This window comes from Zootoca vivipara, chromosome 16 (assembly GCF_965207765.1).
Source record: "Zootoca vivipara chromosome 16, rZooViv2.hap1.1, whole genome shotgun sequence".
NCBI lineage: Eukaryota > Metazoa > Chordata > Lepidosauria > Squamata > Lacertidae > Zootoca > Zootoca vivipara.
The window spans coordinates 16,339,241-16,356,339 of NC_142599.1; the positions used below are offsets into that span (position 1 = coordinate 16,339,241).

The 17,099-nt window shown below is 46.1% G+C and overlaps 1 protein-coding gene across 1 annotated transcript; it reads right to left on the reverse strand.

Annotated features, from left to right (window-relative positions):
* Window positions 1-974: 974 nt before the first annotated feature.
* On the reverse strand, window positions 975-17,099 carry MLEC (malectin). The gene is made up of 5 exons (XM_035098401.3): window positions 16,739-17,099; window positions 9,682-9,860; window positions 7,998-8,174; window positions 4,957-5,014; window positions 975-3,522 (listed from the first exon to the last, which is right to left on the reverse strand). Exons 1-5 carry the CDS (start codon window positions 16,974-16,976, stop codon window positions 3,293-3,295), a joined length of 882 nt encoding a protein of 293 aa, XP_034954292.1. The 5' UTR covers window positions 16,977-17,099; the 3' UTR covers window positions 975-3,292.

A 17,099-nucleotide genomic window follows, 5' to 3' on the forward strand; every position in this document is an offset into this window, starting at 1 on the left:
ACAGGGCTGGAGAGAAAAGGAGATGAAAGTGGGCTTGTAAGTTCCTATTGGGTAGTAGGAACTTGGCCCTAAACTGGTGCCCTCCAGATGTTCTGGACTCCCACTTCCATCAGCCTCAGCCATTAGTCGTAGGATGCTGGGTCTGATGGGAGTGGGGGGAGGCTAGTGTAGCACCCAACACTAGGAATGAGTTACCTGGCAGGCAGAGGACTTGCTGCATGGTCCTCTTCTCCTGTGGCACCATTTTGCTTGAACCCGGTACTAGCTGCAGTGTTTCTTAAACTCTAGGCTTGTTATGGGAGAGGTTAAATCTGCACTTCACCCTGCTTTGACCCTCAGAGGACATAAGATGCCCTGCCTGGGATGGAATCCTGCAATTCTAAAGAAATCAGGCTGCCTTTCGTGACATACTAGCGGCTCTGTTTATCTGTCAGTCCCAAATGGGCCCAGAAATAAGCAGCTGTCAAAAAGGAAGTTAAATATGCAGGATGGTATACTCACGAATAGTATGAAGACAAAAGCAGCCACCCACACTCAAGGACATGTACCTTAGCTCACATCCCACCTTCCTGCTGTGAAGAGATTAAGCCAGCCAGACCTAACTGTGGCTGAGTTTAAATCAAACCCCTTGGAAAAGAGCTTGGATTGAAAAGACACAGCGCTGCTTCCCTGCTCCGTAAAGCAAGCTTTAGTGCTGGGAGAAGGGGCAGATGGAAGGAGTAAACAGCAGGATGGCAGTGCAATGGGACACCAGGCCTCCAAGCCCAGGGATTATTCCATATCTCTGCCAGCATCTTGAGTTGTGTGTTTAGATGAGGCTCAACAACCATGGAGAACAAATACTGGACAGACAGGTGGTGGAGGAGGAGAAGCAGCATTCACCGGGGCCAAAGACACAGCAGGAGGCTGAATCTGGGCAGGCTCTCCTTTAAGCCAAGCAACTAAGGGTTGGGTGGAGGAAAAGAAGTATCTGGTTGAGTTTAATGCATTTATTGGCAATGTGAAACAAAGGCCCCTTTCTGATACAATTTCCCCATCGAGACTGTACCTGGGAGGAAATCAGCAGAGGACCTCAAGGGGCGCATATGCCCCAACTGTTAACGCAGGACAACTTATAGTAACAAACTGCAAACGTCTGCACTCTGAAGAAGGGGTGAAGGACTCAGGGCTCCCAAACTAGGCCAGTCTTGCCAAGGACTGCAGGACAGAGGACACAAAAAAGCTGCCAGCCACATACTAAGACATCCTCAAGTGACTGTGTAAGGAAATGGCAGGAAGTTTATTGTGTGTGTGTCTGGAGCAGAGGGAAATAAGGGTACAGAGAAGGAGCACAATGAAGAGGTGATAGTCTGGATCAGCCACAATGGTCGGTCTAGGCAAGACCACCCTGGCTGGTGACATGAGGAGAAAGACTGCCTGCTAAAAAAGGGTGCAAGGGGGGCTCCAGCCTTGCCAGTTATTCAACCAAGTGCCAACTAATGCCCAGTTCACAATCATGAAAGAATCTTCACTGTGCAGAAGACAAAACAAAAAGTGAAATCTGCTTCTTTAAGCCAACATCTGGAGATGCGCCCTCTGTTTAGTTTCCTCGTGAAAGGCCTTGCTCCATGGTGTTTTGTCTCTGAACTGGATTGCCAATTATAACTCTCTTGTCACAGCAATGGAAAACCAGAAAGCCATAAGAACACAATGTACAGATTTAAAACAATTCTCCCTGTTTTCACCAGGAGCTGGGAATCGGACAGGCCCTGCGATGTAGGTGTCATTGAAAATTGACCACAATCCAGGTCAATATAACAGCTCTCTCCTATACCACAAAAGGTTAAAGTGGGCATCTCTCTTGGTCATATTCTGAAACCGCCTCCCCAAAACGAGGAAAGGAGAAGATGCCTACTTGACTCATCCTTTCACTGTGCATCACAAATATTCTGGCGGCACAGGAATTGCCACTATACAATCTGCAGTTCTCGGGATGGTACTCCTTTCTTTTAAGGGCTATTTCAGACTGTTAATGTTAATCTCCCAGAAAGGGGGGGGGGAGAGAAACAACCAGAAACTGGTGGCCAGCAAACCAGTGAAAGTGAAACACACCTGATAATTCAAACAACACACTGGCACTTGGTTTTTCAAGTCCATTTAAAGACACAAAGACACAAACATAACACAACTGAAGCATTTCAAGGAGGTCCAAGGGCATGGAGACAAGTTGTGACAGAGGTCTCCCTGCGCTGGTGCTCCTAAAAACAAATGAAAAAAATGCCTTCTTCAGCTCAAAAGGTGGCAGGTCTCCTGGAACAAGAGAGATTAAAAGGCCACCAGGGAAATAAAAAAGATCCTAAATCTTTGCCAGAGCTCCAATCTTTACGTACCAGGTTATCATCAGGGGCATGCAGGATGGAAAGGGGTCCTGAGTGTCAAACAGGTGTAGGTGTGGGTGTGGGTGTGTACGCGTGTGTGCACGCACGTGTGTTAGAACAGAGGGACATTTAAAGCAACAATTGATGGGGCATTAGAGGAAATCCCCCAAGGACAAGCAAATGGGAAGTGGGAACCATTCTGGGACAAACAAAGGGTTCTGTGTCGAGAAAAGAAACTGCCCTCCGGCGGCTTAAGCCTTTCCAGAGTGGCTGGTCAGATGCTGCAGTGACCATGGAAAAAAACATTTCTCCCAGGCAGGGCAGCTGAACAAGACCAACCTGTTCATCCTGCTCCAGTCACCAAAAGACTTTCTACCCAAACAGCAAGGGCAAGCCTCTCTCTCTTTCAGAAAAGAAAAGAAGTACCATGGGTTGAGTTACAAACATTTTAGCAGGTGTCAAAAAGCCAGCCTATTTTCCCCACCCCCGCAAGCAGTCCTAGCACAAACGTGGATTATTCCAGCCAAGGCTGTGCGATGGCAAAGTCTGCTTCTTCATGCCAACATTTGGAGACGTCCCCCTCCCTGTTCGTTCTCCCCGCTGCTCGCCCTTGACCCTCCATCCTGCTGTTCGCTGGGAAGATAGTTCATCTGCATCTTAAGAGCCAGAACTATCCAGGCCTTCCTTGCTTTCAAGATTCTCTGGACCAGAAAGGTAGCGGCTCATGGTGCAGCTGGGTGGCTCAGTTGCTGCGAGGGTGGGTGGGTGAAGGCTGCCTTCCTCAAAGAGGCTGATGCAAACTTGCCCTTTATTGTACCTGCTGCTCCTTAACAAACCGTTTTAAATTTTCCTTAAATTATGAGAAACCGAAACAGCCTCCACGCTTGGTCCAACTCCTCCCCTCTGGCCTGCCACTGGCCTTGCAGTCTCGTCCTTCACAACCTGCACAGGCAGAAGAGGGTAGGAATGAAGACACCAAAGGCCACTAATATAGGGAACATGAGGCTGCTGTTGTCCGAGGCATAGGGGTTTGGTGTGCGGGGGCCTGACTGGACCCGGTTCTTATTGGTCTGCTTTTTAGTGCTGGAGCCTTCTTCATACTCCTCTTCGTCCTCCTCCTCCTCTTTCTTCTCCAGGCCAGGGTGGGGCTGTAGCTTTGGGACGTCTGCAGGAGGGAAGAGAAGGAGAAATGCCAGGGTCTGTGATGTATGCAAAACAAAGCCAACTGGAGTGTCCTAGAAAAACCTTCTCTGACTTTGGGAAAACCACTCTGTTTCCCAAAATTATTCCAAATTTGGCAAAAACTGAAGTTTTGCCCTCCAAACTGGTTAACACCGAACCATATCATTTATTCTTTTCTCTTTTTTGAAGTTTAATACTTTTTAAAACATTAAAAGAACACATAATTAGCAGGAGAGACTTTTGAGACTCTTCATATAGCGAGCAAAATGCTTATTGGGGATTAATTACTGCCCGAGACTGACTTTGCATGTAAATCCTGAAAATTAATTAGCTATCTTTTAATTTTTTTCCTAAAAACATTTGGTCTTAAGTTTATCGCTTGCTTAAAAAAAAGTCTTAGAAACAAGAAGAATAAAACCACAAGACAATAAAATAAAAATCACAGAAAGATTAAAGAATGAGTGGTGTAAAATATATTCCACAGTAGAATTCAAGGTTCATATATGTACCAAACATACCAAATATTCATGAATGCTGTCAAATAAATCCACATGTAGTGGAAATGTTGCCACACATCATTTATTCTAAGCAGAGGAATCTGTGTTTGTTGGTGCAACATTTGTCTAATGTGGGTGTCTGTACAAAGATGCACAGATGGAAATTGGTCCAAATCAGAGAATGTCCTGCAAGATCCACAAGGATGCAGAAGAGCCATGCTAGACCACATCAAAAGGCCCACCAGATGCCAGACTAATTTGCTCAACAACAGCCACCCAGATTGGGAAGCCCAATAGCAAAAGCTCTCTCCCACTGTTGCTCCCCAGACACCGATACTCAGAATATTGAGAACCTCTAGCAGAGGCAAGTTGAAGCTTTCCTTTGTTCCTATGAGGGTGTCACGGAATGGGGTCTAAGGGAGGGATAGGGTCTTACTCAGGCATCAGCAACCTCCGGCCCATGGAGGCCGTTTATCTGGCCCACGGGCCGCCCGTGAACTGAGCCACCCGCTTGGCAAGTCCCCCCCCCCCACGCTGTGGTAAACTGGCGCAGCGTGGCGACTCGCCGAGTGGCGCCGGAAATCGCGTCTATGCAGCCACAATAGTGATTTCTGGCGCTTTGGACATTTTGGAAATGGGCAGCCAGCACCGGAAATCGCTTCTGCGCAGCTGCGGACATGTGCAGAAGCCATTTCCAGTGTTTGGGACATGGGCAGCGCGGCACTGGAAATCGCTTCTGCGCCTGTGCGGCCCATGTCCGGCCCACGGGCGATAGTCCGTGGGAATCCTCCGGCCCACGGGCAGAAAATGTTGCCGACGCCTGGTCTTACTTGAGCAAACTTTTTGACTGCAGTAACAGAAAAGACAACTGGTGACCAGGAGGAGGTTGAAATCAGAGGGGTTATAAGAAATAAACTTACCGTCCACTGTTCCCCGGAGGACGTATAGTGCACAGACTTTTGGATTATCATAGTACCCCTGTAAAGAAAGAAGGAAGCAGAGATGAGCTTCATTCTGTCAGCTACTCCAAAATTGTCTGCAATGCTGATTCATATAAACCATACAGGTTTTAGAAATTCTGAATATTGAGTGGTATATAAATACTTGAAATGAATGACTAAATAGATAAAAAAAATAGTTTGAAGTCGTCAGTTCCTTTAAAAATTAAGACCTTTATTTAGAACCAAAACAAAGTTAAGTTTAAAGCCTTTGAAATCTATGGGTCTGAATGGCAAAAAAGGGAGGGGGAATCCAAGTTTGAATATTAGAGGAATATTCAAAACTGAGGAAGGCAAGGGTTCCCAAATTCAGTAAAACTTCCAATAAAGGCAGCTTAAACCACTGGTTTAAAGTACAGTGGTACCTTGGTTTTTGAACAGCTCAGTTCTTGACCAACTTGGAACTTGAATGTTCTGGTTTGCGAACTTTGCTTCAGAAGCAGAATGTGCTCCTGAGCTTCCGTTTTCACTGTTGTGCTAATTTGTGTCCCCCCATTGTAATCAAAGCCTTTTTCCTCTGGTTTTTACTGTTGCGCTGCTAATTTGCATCCTTCCTCATTGTAAAAGCCTTTTTCCTCCTGTTTTCACTGTTGCACTGCTAATTTGCACCCCCCCCCCCATTGTAATCAAAGCATTCCATTTCCAACTGCAGTGTTCTGAGGTGATATTTGGAGCTTATATTTGGTGCTTTTGTTTTTGCTTTTGTGTGGCTTTTGTGTTTTTGTGACTGTGGCTTGTTCTTCATTTTATGATTGATTGTGTGACTGCGGAAATGGATAAAAGCCCCCCATCCAAACAATGACTATCATCAGTGCTGGTAAGAAAAAAATTTATTTTCATTTTTATCATGCATAATACTGTCTTATTTATTTTATAGTATAGTACATTGATTATTGCTTTCATTTTATGGATCAATGGTCTTGTTGGATAGTAAAATTCATGTTAAATTGCTGTTTTAGGAATTGTTTTGTGTGTCTGGAGCAGAGGGAATTGTGTGTCTGGAGCAGAGATTGTTTTGTGTGGTTCTGGAACAGACTTCTGGAATGGATTAAGTTTGAAAACCAAGGTACCACTGTAATAAAAAAACACATTGATTTATATCCAGTTATCAACTTATTCATAGATTTAACAGACAAATTCATGTATATTAGTTGATTACTAGATACACATAAAATGTTTCTATTTGCAGCTAAGCAGAGCCAAAAACCTCTGGGCATGCAATCCACGTGCTTTCTGTAATATACAGAAGCTTTTGTCAACATGGGTTTACAGGGGGTGGGGGAGACAAGACATCCAAGGAAAGGGATGTGGAGGGGAAAGATAGAGGATGGAGACCAGCTGGACAATGTCAGAACAAAGTGATGAGATGCAGGCAGGCATTTATAGCCAGGCTGATCTCTCCTTTGCTGATGGGTGCTGAAAGGGGTGCTGTGGTTCCTGATGGTCCCAGAGGCAAGAGCATGTTTCTCTTCATTTTTGCAATATTACTGGCAGTGTTTTCTTTTTGGCAGCGGTGGGTGGGGGTGAGTGGGAAATGGGACATGCTCCATTCTGTTGTTGCTTCTCTGGCTAGTGGAATGGAGCCAGAATGGTTGAATTGTTTCCCCCTTGTGATGCTCTATCTAGGAGCCAGATATGGTCTGTGTGTGGACACACACACACACACACACAGAACTTTCCAGTAGTCCTAGGTCCCTGTACTGCCTAACAGCTGCAGTCATGGGTTGGTTTCCGCAGCCTCAGGGCAACTATTCAGTTCTCTATGTACATGTGAGGCTCTGAAGAAAGTGCCATGAAGGCTCAGTACTCAGAAACTCCTAACACACAAGCTGGCAGTTACTGAGCAGGACAGGCCATTTCCACAGCATGGAAGTAAATAGAGTAGCCATTTCATCTGATATCTGCTGTGGCCCAAAATAATTCAGCAAAGCAGAAAGTGGAATATCCGAGAGCAAAACCTGTACACATCTCTGTACCTCTTGCTTGTTGAGTTGTATTTAAAAAAACATATTGAAAGCCACCTTGAGAACTCTGGTTAGTAGATGAGCATAAATACTCCAAGCAAACAAAAGGAAGATTTACTTCCATGTCATGCTTGTATTCCATGTAGATATAATTGTAAACCAAATTATGTAAGGTCACTTAATGTCAACACATTTTATTAAGACATTTTACATTTTTGTTTTGTTTTCTTTTTAATCCATCTGGGAAAGGGAAGGAGTGAAATTCCTTAAATCTCTGTTAATATGGCCCTGGAAGACTACTTTGGATAGTCCAAATGTTGTGGAATCTTGCTTATTCACTAACATCATGCCATCGTCAATAGGATTTCTGATCTTTTAAAAGAGGAATATTTTTCTCCTCCTGAATCACAGACATAGGAAGGGAAGTATGATGTTGTAAAATGCCCATCTCAAACCTGTGTGTGCATGTGTGTCAAGGGAAAGCTTGCCCACACAGCTTGGGGGTGCAGTCCTATTGCAGCCCTTGTTTCAAATCCTGCTTGGGGGTTTAACATAGACATAGGGGGTTTAACATAGGTTGGCCACTGTGAGAATAGGATGCTGGACTACATGGGCCCTTGGCCTTACTGAGCAGGCTCTTCTAATGTTTAGGACCTTTGCCAGCAGAGGCTGCATCAGATCTGACCTCGCTACAAATATTTCTCCATGTTCAACACTTAACCTTTCTCAAAAGGCATGAATGGTAGCCCTTTACCTGAATAAAAAGAGGCCGGATCAAGAACGTGACAAAACCCATCATCACTGAGAATCAAACCTGCTCTTGCCTAAGCCTCCTCCTGGGGATAGTTGGGCCAGGGGGCTTAGCAATATATAATGAATGAGTGAACCTTCCTAATCCACACCCTGTAAGCGAGAGAGAGAGAGAGAGAGAGAGAGAGAGAGAAGAGAGAGAGAGAGAGAAGAGAGAGAAGCCACTTGTGAACAATGGCGCTTTCTTACCTTGACAAACTCAATGTTGAGTTTCCCTGTGAAAGTTGAGACCTCTCCCTGGACGCTCAGCTTCCCTTTCTTGATGCCAATTGGAATAATCTCATCATGCGCTGTGCTGTGCCCAACTCGGTCAAAAATGTCCAAGTCCTTCACCACCACGTGGCCATTCAAGCGCACATCAAAAACCTTTGGAAAGAAATATGGTAAAGGAATGAGGCCTCTTGCAGAGTAGAAGTCAGATCAGGAGCAAAGATGGGAGGAAAACAAGTTATGGATTGGAGGAACGTCAATGCAGGAACATCATCCTGACCTTGCTACTGTACACGACCAGGAGAGCAGCCTAACTGACACCTTTCATGGGTGTAAAGGTAAAGGGGCCCTTGACCATCTGGTCCAGTTGTGTCTGACTCTGGGGTTGCGGCGCTCATCTCGCTCTATAGGCCGAAGGAGCCGGCGTTTGTCCGCAGACAGCTTCCGGGTCATGTGGCTAGCATGACAAAGCTGCTTCTGGCGAACCAGAGCAGTGTACGGAAACGCCATTTACCTTCCCGCCGGAGTGGTCCTATTTATCTACTTGCACTTTGATGTGCTTTCGAACTGGGTGTAGAAGCATGCAAATTTTCAAGTTTACACAAACTCCTTAGGGAGAATGGAAGCAGCCGCCTTTCCATACTGCCCAGTGAAAAATCCTGTGTACTGTAACTCAAAAACCCTGGATGTGATGCTACTGACAGTCATTGAACTAAGAGAGATGCTGCCTGACTGATTTTGTATCTAAGCTGGAGGAGTGTGTTTGTGCCAAGACCTGGAACTCATAGATTGGCAGAAAAGCAATTTCCTTAGCTGGCCAAATAAAGAAGACAAGCAACTTTGGGTTTTGCTTGTAAAATAGGTCTCTCAAGTTTGGACAGGATGGGAAAGGGTAGGGCCTCTAGCAGAGCCAGGGAGGTTTGGTGAGAGGGCTGCCCCAGAGTAAGAGACTCTTAATCTCAGGGTTGTGGGTTCAAGTCACCAAAAGATTCCTGCATTTCAGGGGGCTGGACTAGATGATCCTTGTTGTCCCTTCCAACTCTACAATTCTATAAGCATGACCTGTCAATACAACTGACTGGAAAGAGCAGCAGCAAAAACATATTTCATAGCTGGAAGGACACACGGTTGTCTTTTGATCTCAAGTGCAATAGATGATACTGCATAGGAAGGGTCTTGGCTCAGTGGTAGAGCATCTGCTTTGAATGTAGAAATTCCTGGTTCAATCTATGGTGCCTCCAGGGTGGTCTGGGAGAGACCCCTGTCTGAAGCTCAGGAGAGCTGTGGCAAATCAGCGTACACGCTAATGAACTAAATGGGCTGGGTCATAAGAAAGTAACTTCCTATATTCCCATGACAAAGGTCAGTTAACCAACTGGTAAGTGACTTCCACCAGCAGAAATGGTGGTGATAGTCCCCCCCGAAAGTGCATCTGTGTGTGTGACTCCAGGATACTTCATTTCGGGGGGGGGGGGAACATGAGTTTTGTTGTATGCTGGAAGAGTGAAGGCAAGCACCCCCACGCCGCAAAAGGTGTGCATACTTGAGTCCCACAAGCATATGGCAATAGTATACCAGCAGGCCTCTGGCACCTGACCCAACCACTGGTGGGTGTTACTCAAGGAAGTCCTTCCAGAACACAGTACCTGTACTTTATTTTTACCTTCTGCTGGGACTGTGCAAAATAGACTTCAGCAAACTTTAGCACAAGAACGTAGTCTCCTTCCTCCTTGATGGGGACCTCATAGCCAAAGGTTTCCTCATTGTAGCGTTCCGTCTGGTAGAGAATCTGATCCTCTGGGTTGGATCGCAAGATCGGCAGTTTCATGCCATAATCGGAGGCTGGATTCCAAAAATAAATGGCAACACTCTCAAAATACATGCTAGAATTTACCTCTATCCTGTAATCCCTCCCCCCCTTCCCAAACTTCTGGCTACTCACCTGTCCCTACCAAGAGCTCCCCACCCAAACTCAGCATTTTAAGGGAAAAGTCCTAGATCAGAGGGCAGATCGGGTGGCTAGAACACTCTGTGAGAAAGACTACAGCAGGGATGGGGAACCTCAGGCCCATTGGCTAAATGTGGCCCTCTGTGTCTCTCTGCCTGGCCCTCAGGGCTCTCTCCATGCCCTGCTCTGCAACTTCAGGGTTTTTACCTGGGTGGAATGTATCCTTGTGCTCTAACAATGCCTCTTGCTTACCTGGATGTGGAGGTGTAAGTGTGTAGAAACCATTGACTTTTGCATGGATGGAATACAGCCTGCCCACTTTTGCCTCTGGTTCTGCCCACCACTGGCATATCCCCCCCGCACCAAGTTTGCTCACAAAGAAATTTGGCCCTGGACCATGACATTCAAAAGAGATCCCCACCCCTGAACTATGTCACACATGCACATTTATGCCTTAATTTCTCATTACTAGATGTCACTATCTGAAAAAGAGATGAACACAAATGAACTCCTTGGGTGGAAGCTCTGACAAACCCTCACATGAAAGACACTCTTGATGCTGCAATCCACAAGTGACAAACACATAGGTGAACTGGTCCTCTTTGGGGACCACTTGCTGAGCTTTCAGTTGGGTCTGAGTCAGAAATGATAATCCCCTCTACATGTTCCTCTTTCAAAAAGATGATCTTTGAGCAGCTTTTGTTTTCCAACCAGACCTCTGACACAAGACCACAGAGTCACTTCATAGTTTTGCAGGGCATTGGAGTCTTTCTCTACATGCCAGAAGCAACTAGTCTCTCTCATTGAATTTGGGGCAGGGTGTGGGGAGAAGAACCAGGAAGTAAAAGCTTTTATGCACAGTGTTACGGGGCCCCAGGTAGCTGTACTTTAGGGGAATTCCATGTACCTTGAAGAAATGATATTGGACTACCCACGTTTTCATTATCGGATACCTGGGCCTACGTTACCACGAACAAGCAGAAGCCTGAAGTTTGTTATGCTCCCACAGAAGTCTTTGCAATTTTCATGATCAAATTTAAGGGCCACCAACACCCTACCAGTAGAGGTTATTGCTGGGCACCTGCCAGATCAGCTGCTCCAATCTGCTCTCCTTTCCTTTAGCCTCTTCTGAGGGATGGACCACTCAGCTATATGGGAGCAACTGAATAATCCAAAGACTCCCGAGTGCAGAAACACCACAAACAACTCCTTCAGGGGAGGCTGTCCACTGCACCTCTGCATGAGCCAAGTAACACAGAGCTTGGGCTCTTCTGAGGGTTATGAAAGTGTGTATTGTTTCCTTCTAAAAGTAATGCTTTCTAGGGTGGGGGTGGGGGGATACCTCAGCTTTCAGCAGTTTGAGAAAGGCCTGCTGCGAACTGCAGTGTGCATACAAGCCGAGCAGCTAGAACAGCTGTGGACTCATAGAGAAATACCTCTAGAAGCAGCCAGACATAGCTCTTCCAAAGAAAGCCTGTATGAATGATAGAAAATTAAAACCACCCACCACCTCCTTGCTTTTGTTAGCCATGAGTAGCATAGTTTGGGGAGGGGGAAATGGTCAAACTGCAAACGGTGGGGGTGAGTGGATCACCCACAAGAAAAACAGCCCAATTCTTCTCTCTCGACTTTTCTTTCAGAATAAAGACTGGCTGATGTATGAGATCTGTGTTTCTACTGGGCTACAGATTTGAGTACAGAGTCAAACCCCTCTCTGCAGCTGTAAATACAGGAGGAAACTGCCGCTAGCCCCACCTTCGATGGAGCTTTGAAGGAGGCTTACATGCAGTCTAGCCCTATGCCACTTCAAACACCTGCCTGAGCACAGTGACACCAACGGTTCTGAGTTCACTGACAGTCTGTTCCTTCCTTCCCACCCACCTCATAGCACTTTGGAAATAGATGTATTGCTGGTTTGGCTATTTTAGCTACCAGGAAGGCTGTGCTCAGAACCAGTGTGACAAGGTGTGTCTGAACCCACATGAATGTCCTGCACTCATGTGTATTCCTGCAAACACTACCAAGAGGTTTAGGACCTTTTGCTATAGTTACAATGTGTGTTTGTTATGAATATGTGTTTACCCATAACCTTATACCCACAAGAAGTTATCTCGCAAAAGGAATAAAGGCAGTTTGGCTTATTGCAGTGTTTCTCAACCAGTGTGCCTCCAGATGTTTTGGGACTACAACCCCCATCATTCCTGACCACTGGTCTTGCTAGCTAGGGATGATGGGAGTTGTAGTCCCAAAACATCTGGAGGCACACTGGTTGAGAAACACTGGCTTATTGCATGAAATGAACGTTGCAGAATATACAGATGCTGCTTCAGACAGCAAAGTTACAATATAAGCAAGCAGCAAATTTTATAGTACATACACACCCTGATCTAAAGAGTAAAAGAAGAGTCCCTATCAAAAGCCTAAAGAGAGTGTGTGTGTGACATTTGTCACAGACCCACGCTAAAAGTTAAGCAAGGGACTACTTTACTCCAATGAACATAAAGAGTGCCCGGTGGATCAGACCAAAGGCCTACCGAGTTCATCACTCTGTTCCCACATTGGCCAAACACATGCCTCCTCTGGAAAGCTCACAATCAGGATATGAGTGTAGGAGCACTCTACCTACTTGTGACTTCCAGCAGCACTGGAGGCAGAGCATTGGCATTGTGGCCAGTACCCACGGATAGCCTTTATCCTCCATGACTTCGTCTAAAACCCTTTCAAAGCCATCCAAGTTGGTGGCCATCACTACATCTAGTGAGAGCGAATCCCAGAGTTTAACTATGCACTGTGTGAAGAAGTACTTTCCTTTCTCTGTCCTGAAGCTTTCAACATTCAGCTTCAGTGGATGGCTCTGAGTTCTAGTATTATAAGAGTGGGGAGCAAAGTCATCCTTATCCACTTTCTCCATACCATGCAAAACTTTTTAAAGCCCCCACTATACTTTCTTTCTAAAGTTAATGCTCCAACCAATGTAACATTCCTCATGTTGGAGGAGTTGTTCCAGCCTTGATCATTTTGTTTTCTCTTTTCTGAACATATTCCAGTCCTGCAATAACTTTTGAGGTGCAGCAATCATAATTGCTTTTGCTTGTAAATAATTGCTTTTGCTTGTTTCTAGTCCTCATTTCTTGCCAAACGGAGCAATTTGAAAGGGAGGAGGCAGGTTGTACTTGCAGAAAAAATAAATCTTGAGCAAAGCTTCAGTGCAGTGACACGTAACTACAGTACTGAAGTTAAGCAATATCTGTACCAACTTGGCATGGCTCTGAGTGAGAAATCTGGATTTTACTTGGTACAATGGTGCTAAGAATATATGAAACAAGAAGATAGGAAGCTTCTGCAACATGATTACAAGAAAAGGATAAACTTCAAAACCACATCCTAGAACTTTAAATTTGGAAAGTAATTATAAAGGTAATCTAGTCCAACCCCACTATAGGAATCTTACAACACCTCAGAGAACCATCCCGCCTCTGCTTACAAGACTTCTAGCAAATGAGAGCCTGCCATCTGCCAAGGCAGCCTATTAAATTGTCAAACAGCTCTAACCATTAGCAAGTGTTTCCTAACATTTCACCCAAATGTGCTTCCTTGAAATTTCCACCTCTGCCAAGCAAGATACAGTATTGAGCAAGACTAGAATGCATGGTAGACTAGAAACATGATTGCAGTTTACAACCTGTATTGCACAATCATGGAGTCTGTTAAGAATTTTTCCCCATTATGCCTCCCCACCCCAATGAGACGGAAGTGTACAACTGTGCACTGCAGTGTTGTGGCAAAGTCCTCTGTACACTTGAAATCTCCTTGCAGAAGTTTGTCTCTCAGCCTAGATTTGGCTGGCTACCTGACAATTAGCAGGCAAAGACGCCAGGAGCCAGCGTAAGCCAAGAGTTTGGATTAGATGTAAGAAGAAAAACTGCAGCCAAGCGAGAAAGCAACACACACATGCACCTTGGTGAAATTAGCTGGGAAGGATAGTGAACTTCTGGGAAAATGACAGTGAACACAAGGGGCTCTCTTTAAGAAGCTGAGCAATGGTTTAACATATGCTGTCCTCCAACACCTGAAAGGATCAGCATAGCACAGAAGGAAGGAGGTGGTTAACAGTGAATATGTAAATAAAAAAGGGGGGGGAATGGTTGGGCCTGTCTTGTAACACAAGCAGCTATGAGTCTGATAATGAGTAGCTTCCGGCTTACAGTAACCACAAACGGTTCCCAAGAAAAGCACCTGGAACCTTCGTGGAACTCATTTTAGCAAGAGTCAGCAGTCACCCCACCCATCTCTACGGAAACCCACCCCACCCTGTCGTGCACCAACTAAAATGGGAGCAGACCACATGCTCATTAAGTATCCAGTCCCCATGTTTGCTGTTCCCCGTTCATAAGCTGGCCATGCAGATTATAAGGGAAAAGGGGACAGCCCTTGAAGGGACAAAGTCCAGCCGCAAGAGAGGCCAATGCAGTGAGAGTTTAGAAAGGGATCTGGATGAAAAGAGGACGCAAATGGAGGGGTTGTGTGGAGCAAAAGAGACAGAAGCTGGCTCAGTCCTGGGTGAAGGAAGAGCAGAACGAAGGGAGGCAAGCCATTGCAGCAAACAGGAGGGACAGTGGGAGCAGCCTTTCAAGGTCACAGGAGATGGGTTACCCTAAATATCTGTTCACTCCCTTCATTTCATAGCTCAAGAGTGGCAAGCTGGAATAAAATTGTGCTGCTTTGAATTTCTACTTCTAAAGAAAGGAGAGTTGGAATTCACATCATGACAGCATAGGAAATATGGTGGGGTTCTGTGAATGCAAATATGGGTGCAGGAGAAGTGGAATGTGGGACAAAAAGACATCTTGCCTAGGAGACAGGGCAGGAGCCCAGAGGGGAAAAAAAACCCTGAGGACAAGGATTCTCTCTTTTTTAAAACTGATTTGTAAGCTGCTCTGAGGGCTTTTTAAAGCTGCAAATTGGGGGATTGGGGGTAAGAATGCTTTCAACAAGTAAAAAAATAAAAGCAGGGACAATACTTTATTCTAGCATAAAGTAAACTAGAATTTATATGGCAAGTGATATGATTTTTTTTGCAATTGACTCAAGTGTTTTGGAGTGTTCTAAGCATTTTGCCTACATTCTCTCAGAACCCTCAGAACAACTGTGCAAGGCAGGCCATTGTCCAAAGTTTGCACCTCGGTGGGTGGGGTAAGAGACTGGCTGTGCATCAGAGAATAGCTTGCCTAAAGCAACCCAGGGAGTTCACTGCTGGGGTAACATTTGAACTAGGCACTTTCCAGGCTACCATCTCAGCTGCTACACCAGCTTTAAACTATTATTAACCACCATTGCATCATACAGTAACGATTGGGTCACACAGCCCCATTTAGCCCGAGTTTTTGTTGTTAAGAGCAGGGTAGTTTCTTCCTCAGTTAGTGCTTCCAATTCATGTTAGCAAGCATGAACGTTCCACATGGCACCTTACTGCTACTAATGACATTAATCCAGCTCAGTCAATCTGGAGCTAAACAAGAGCATGGCTTTATAATTCCAATGGAAAAAACTCTTAGGAAAGGAAGCAGAGCAGACTTGCTGGGGTAATAATATAAAGAACTGCCCTGCTGAACCAGACCAAAGCCCCCTTAGTTCAGTATTCTGCCTCCAACGGAGCCATTGTAAGAGCCACTCTGGTTGCATCACATTCACAGCTGTCCTGCCTCTGCATACAGTTCCACGTAGTTATAACATGGCAAGCAGCAGTTGATAAGATTTATCTTAATCCATGAAGTTGCCTACACAAAACCACCTAGTGGCTGGCTATGCCATGCCTTCTAGCAGCTGCAAGTTCCATTATAGCAGCCTTCCTCAACCTAGTCGTTTTAAACTAAAACTTCTACCAGCTTCAGCATCATACATAGATGTGCTCATTGGGGTTGATGGGCATTGTAGTCCCAAACAGCTGGAGGGCACCAGATTGTCAAAGTCTACATCACGTGTTATATGAAGAAGCGCTCCTTCGAATTCTGAACTTATCTGCCAACAGCCCCCATTGACCACTCTGAATTCTAGCACCAAACAAGAAAAACAACTATATGCACCATGCACAACTTTATAAGTCTCTACCCTCATCTGTCTTCAACTGGTGGATTGTGACCCTACCTGGTCACAGTCTGATCCAAGGTGAGTCACAGCAGCAGCACTTCCACCATAGAAATATACAGTAGAAAATTAAGAAATGGGCCCCCAAACACATGTCCAGATTAAAGGTGGGCGCAGAGTCAAAAAAACGTTGATGACTACCTAGCATCCAGTGTCTGCAACAAATGCTCCAAGAGCTGGTATGCAGGACGCCATAGTTGTTCTCACCGCTACCACATCAGACATCCTACCCCTGCGCATGAAAGCTGCATTTTGCTATTACACCCAACAAACCACCCCATCTCTCCCTGCTGCTTCTAACAGAAGCCACCTAAGGCAACCTTTTTCCAGGAAAGGGGTGGGAAGGGGTGAGTTAGTCCAGATGTTTTGGGCTACAATTCCCCATTTTGGGGCAGTAATGCAAAACCTATGGGGGAACCCCTTTCCCTGCTCAGGTCAGTTGGCTGCTTAGGTCCTTTTTTAAAAAGTGGGCGTAGAGACTATGATTGCTAGGCACAGTCCTTCACGTGTAGGTGTATTATTCCTGGTGGTGGTGATGGGAGATATTGAACTACGTGTCCCCCATCCCCCCTCAACTCCTGTGGCAGTGAGTTCCACAGGCTCACCAGGCCCGTCTGGACGTTCTCACCTCGTCCCACCCGTCCTTCGAGGGGGTCCTTCCGGAAGTGGATGCCGTGGACGTCCACATGGGCCTCCCCGCCCGCGTTGACCGCCCAGATCACGTTCTCCGCCAGGCCGGCGCCTTCCACGGCGTGAGGCGGCTGCGGCGGGAGCAGCAAGAGCATCAGCGCCGGCAGGAGGACGGAAGCGGCCAGGAGCGGCGGCCCGCTTGAACCCGCCACCGGAACCGCCGCCACCACCGCCATCTCTGGCTCCTTCCTGGCTCCTCAGCTCGGCAACGGTCCCGCCCCGCCGCGGCCTCAGCCGCTGCCGCGGTGCCTCCTGCTCATGCCGCCCGCGCCTCACACCGACACCGCCGCTTCGGCCTC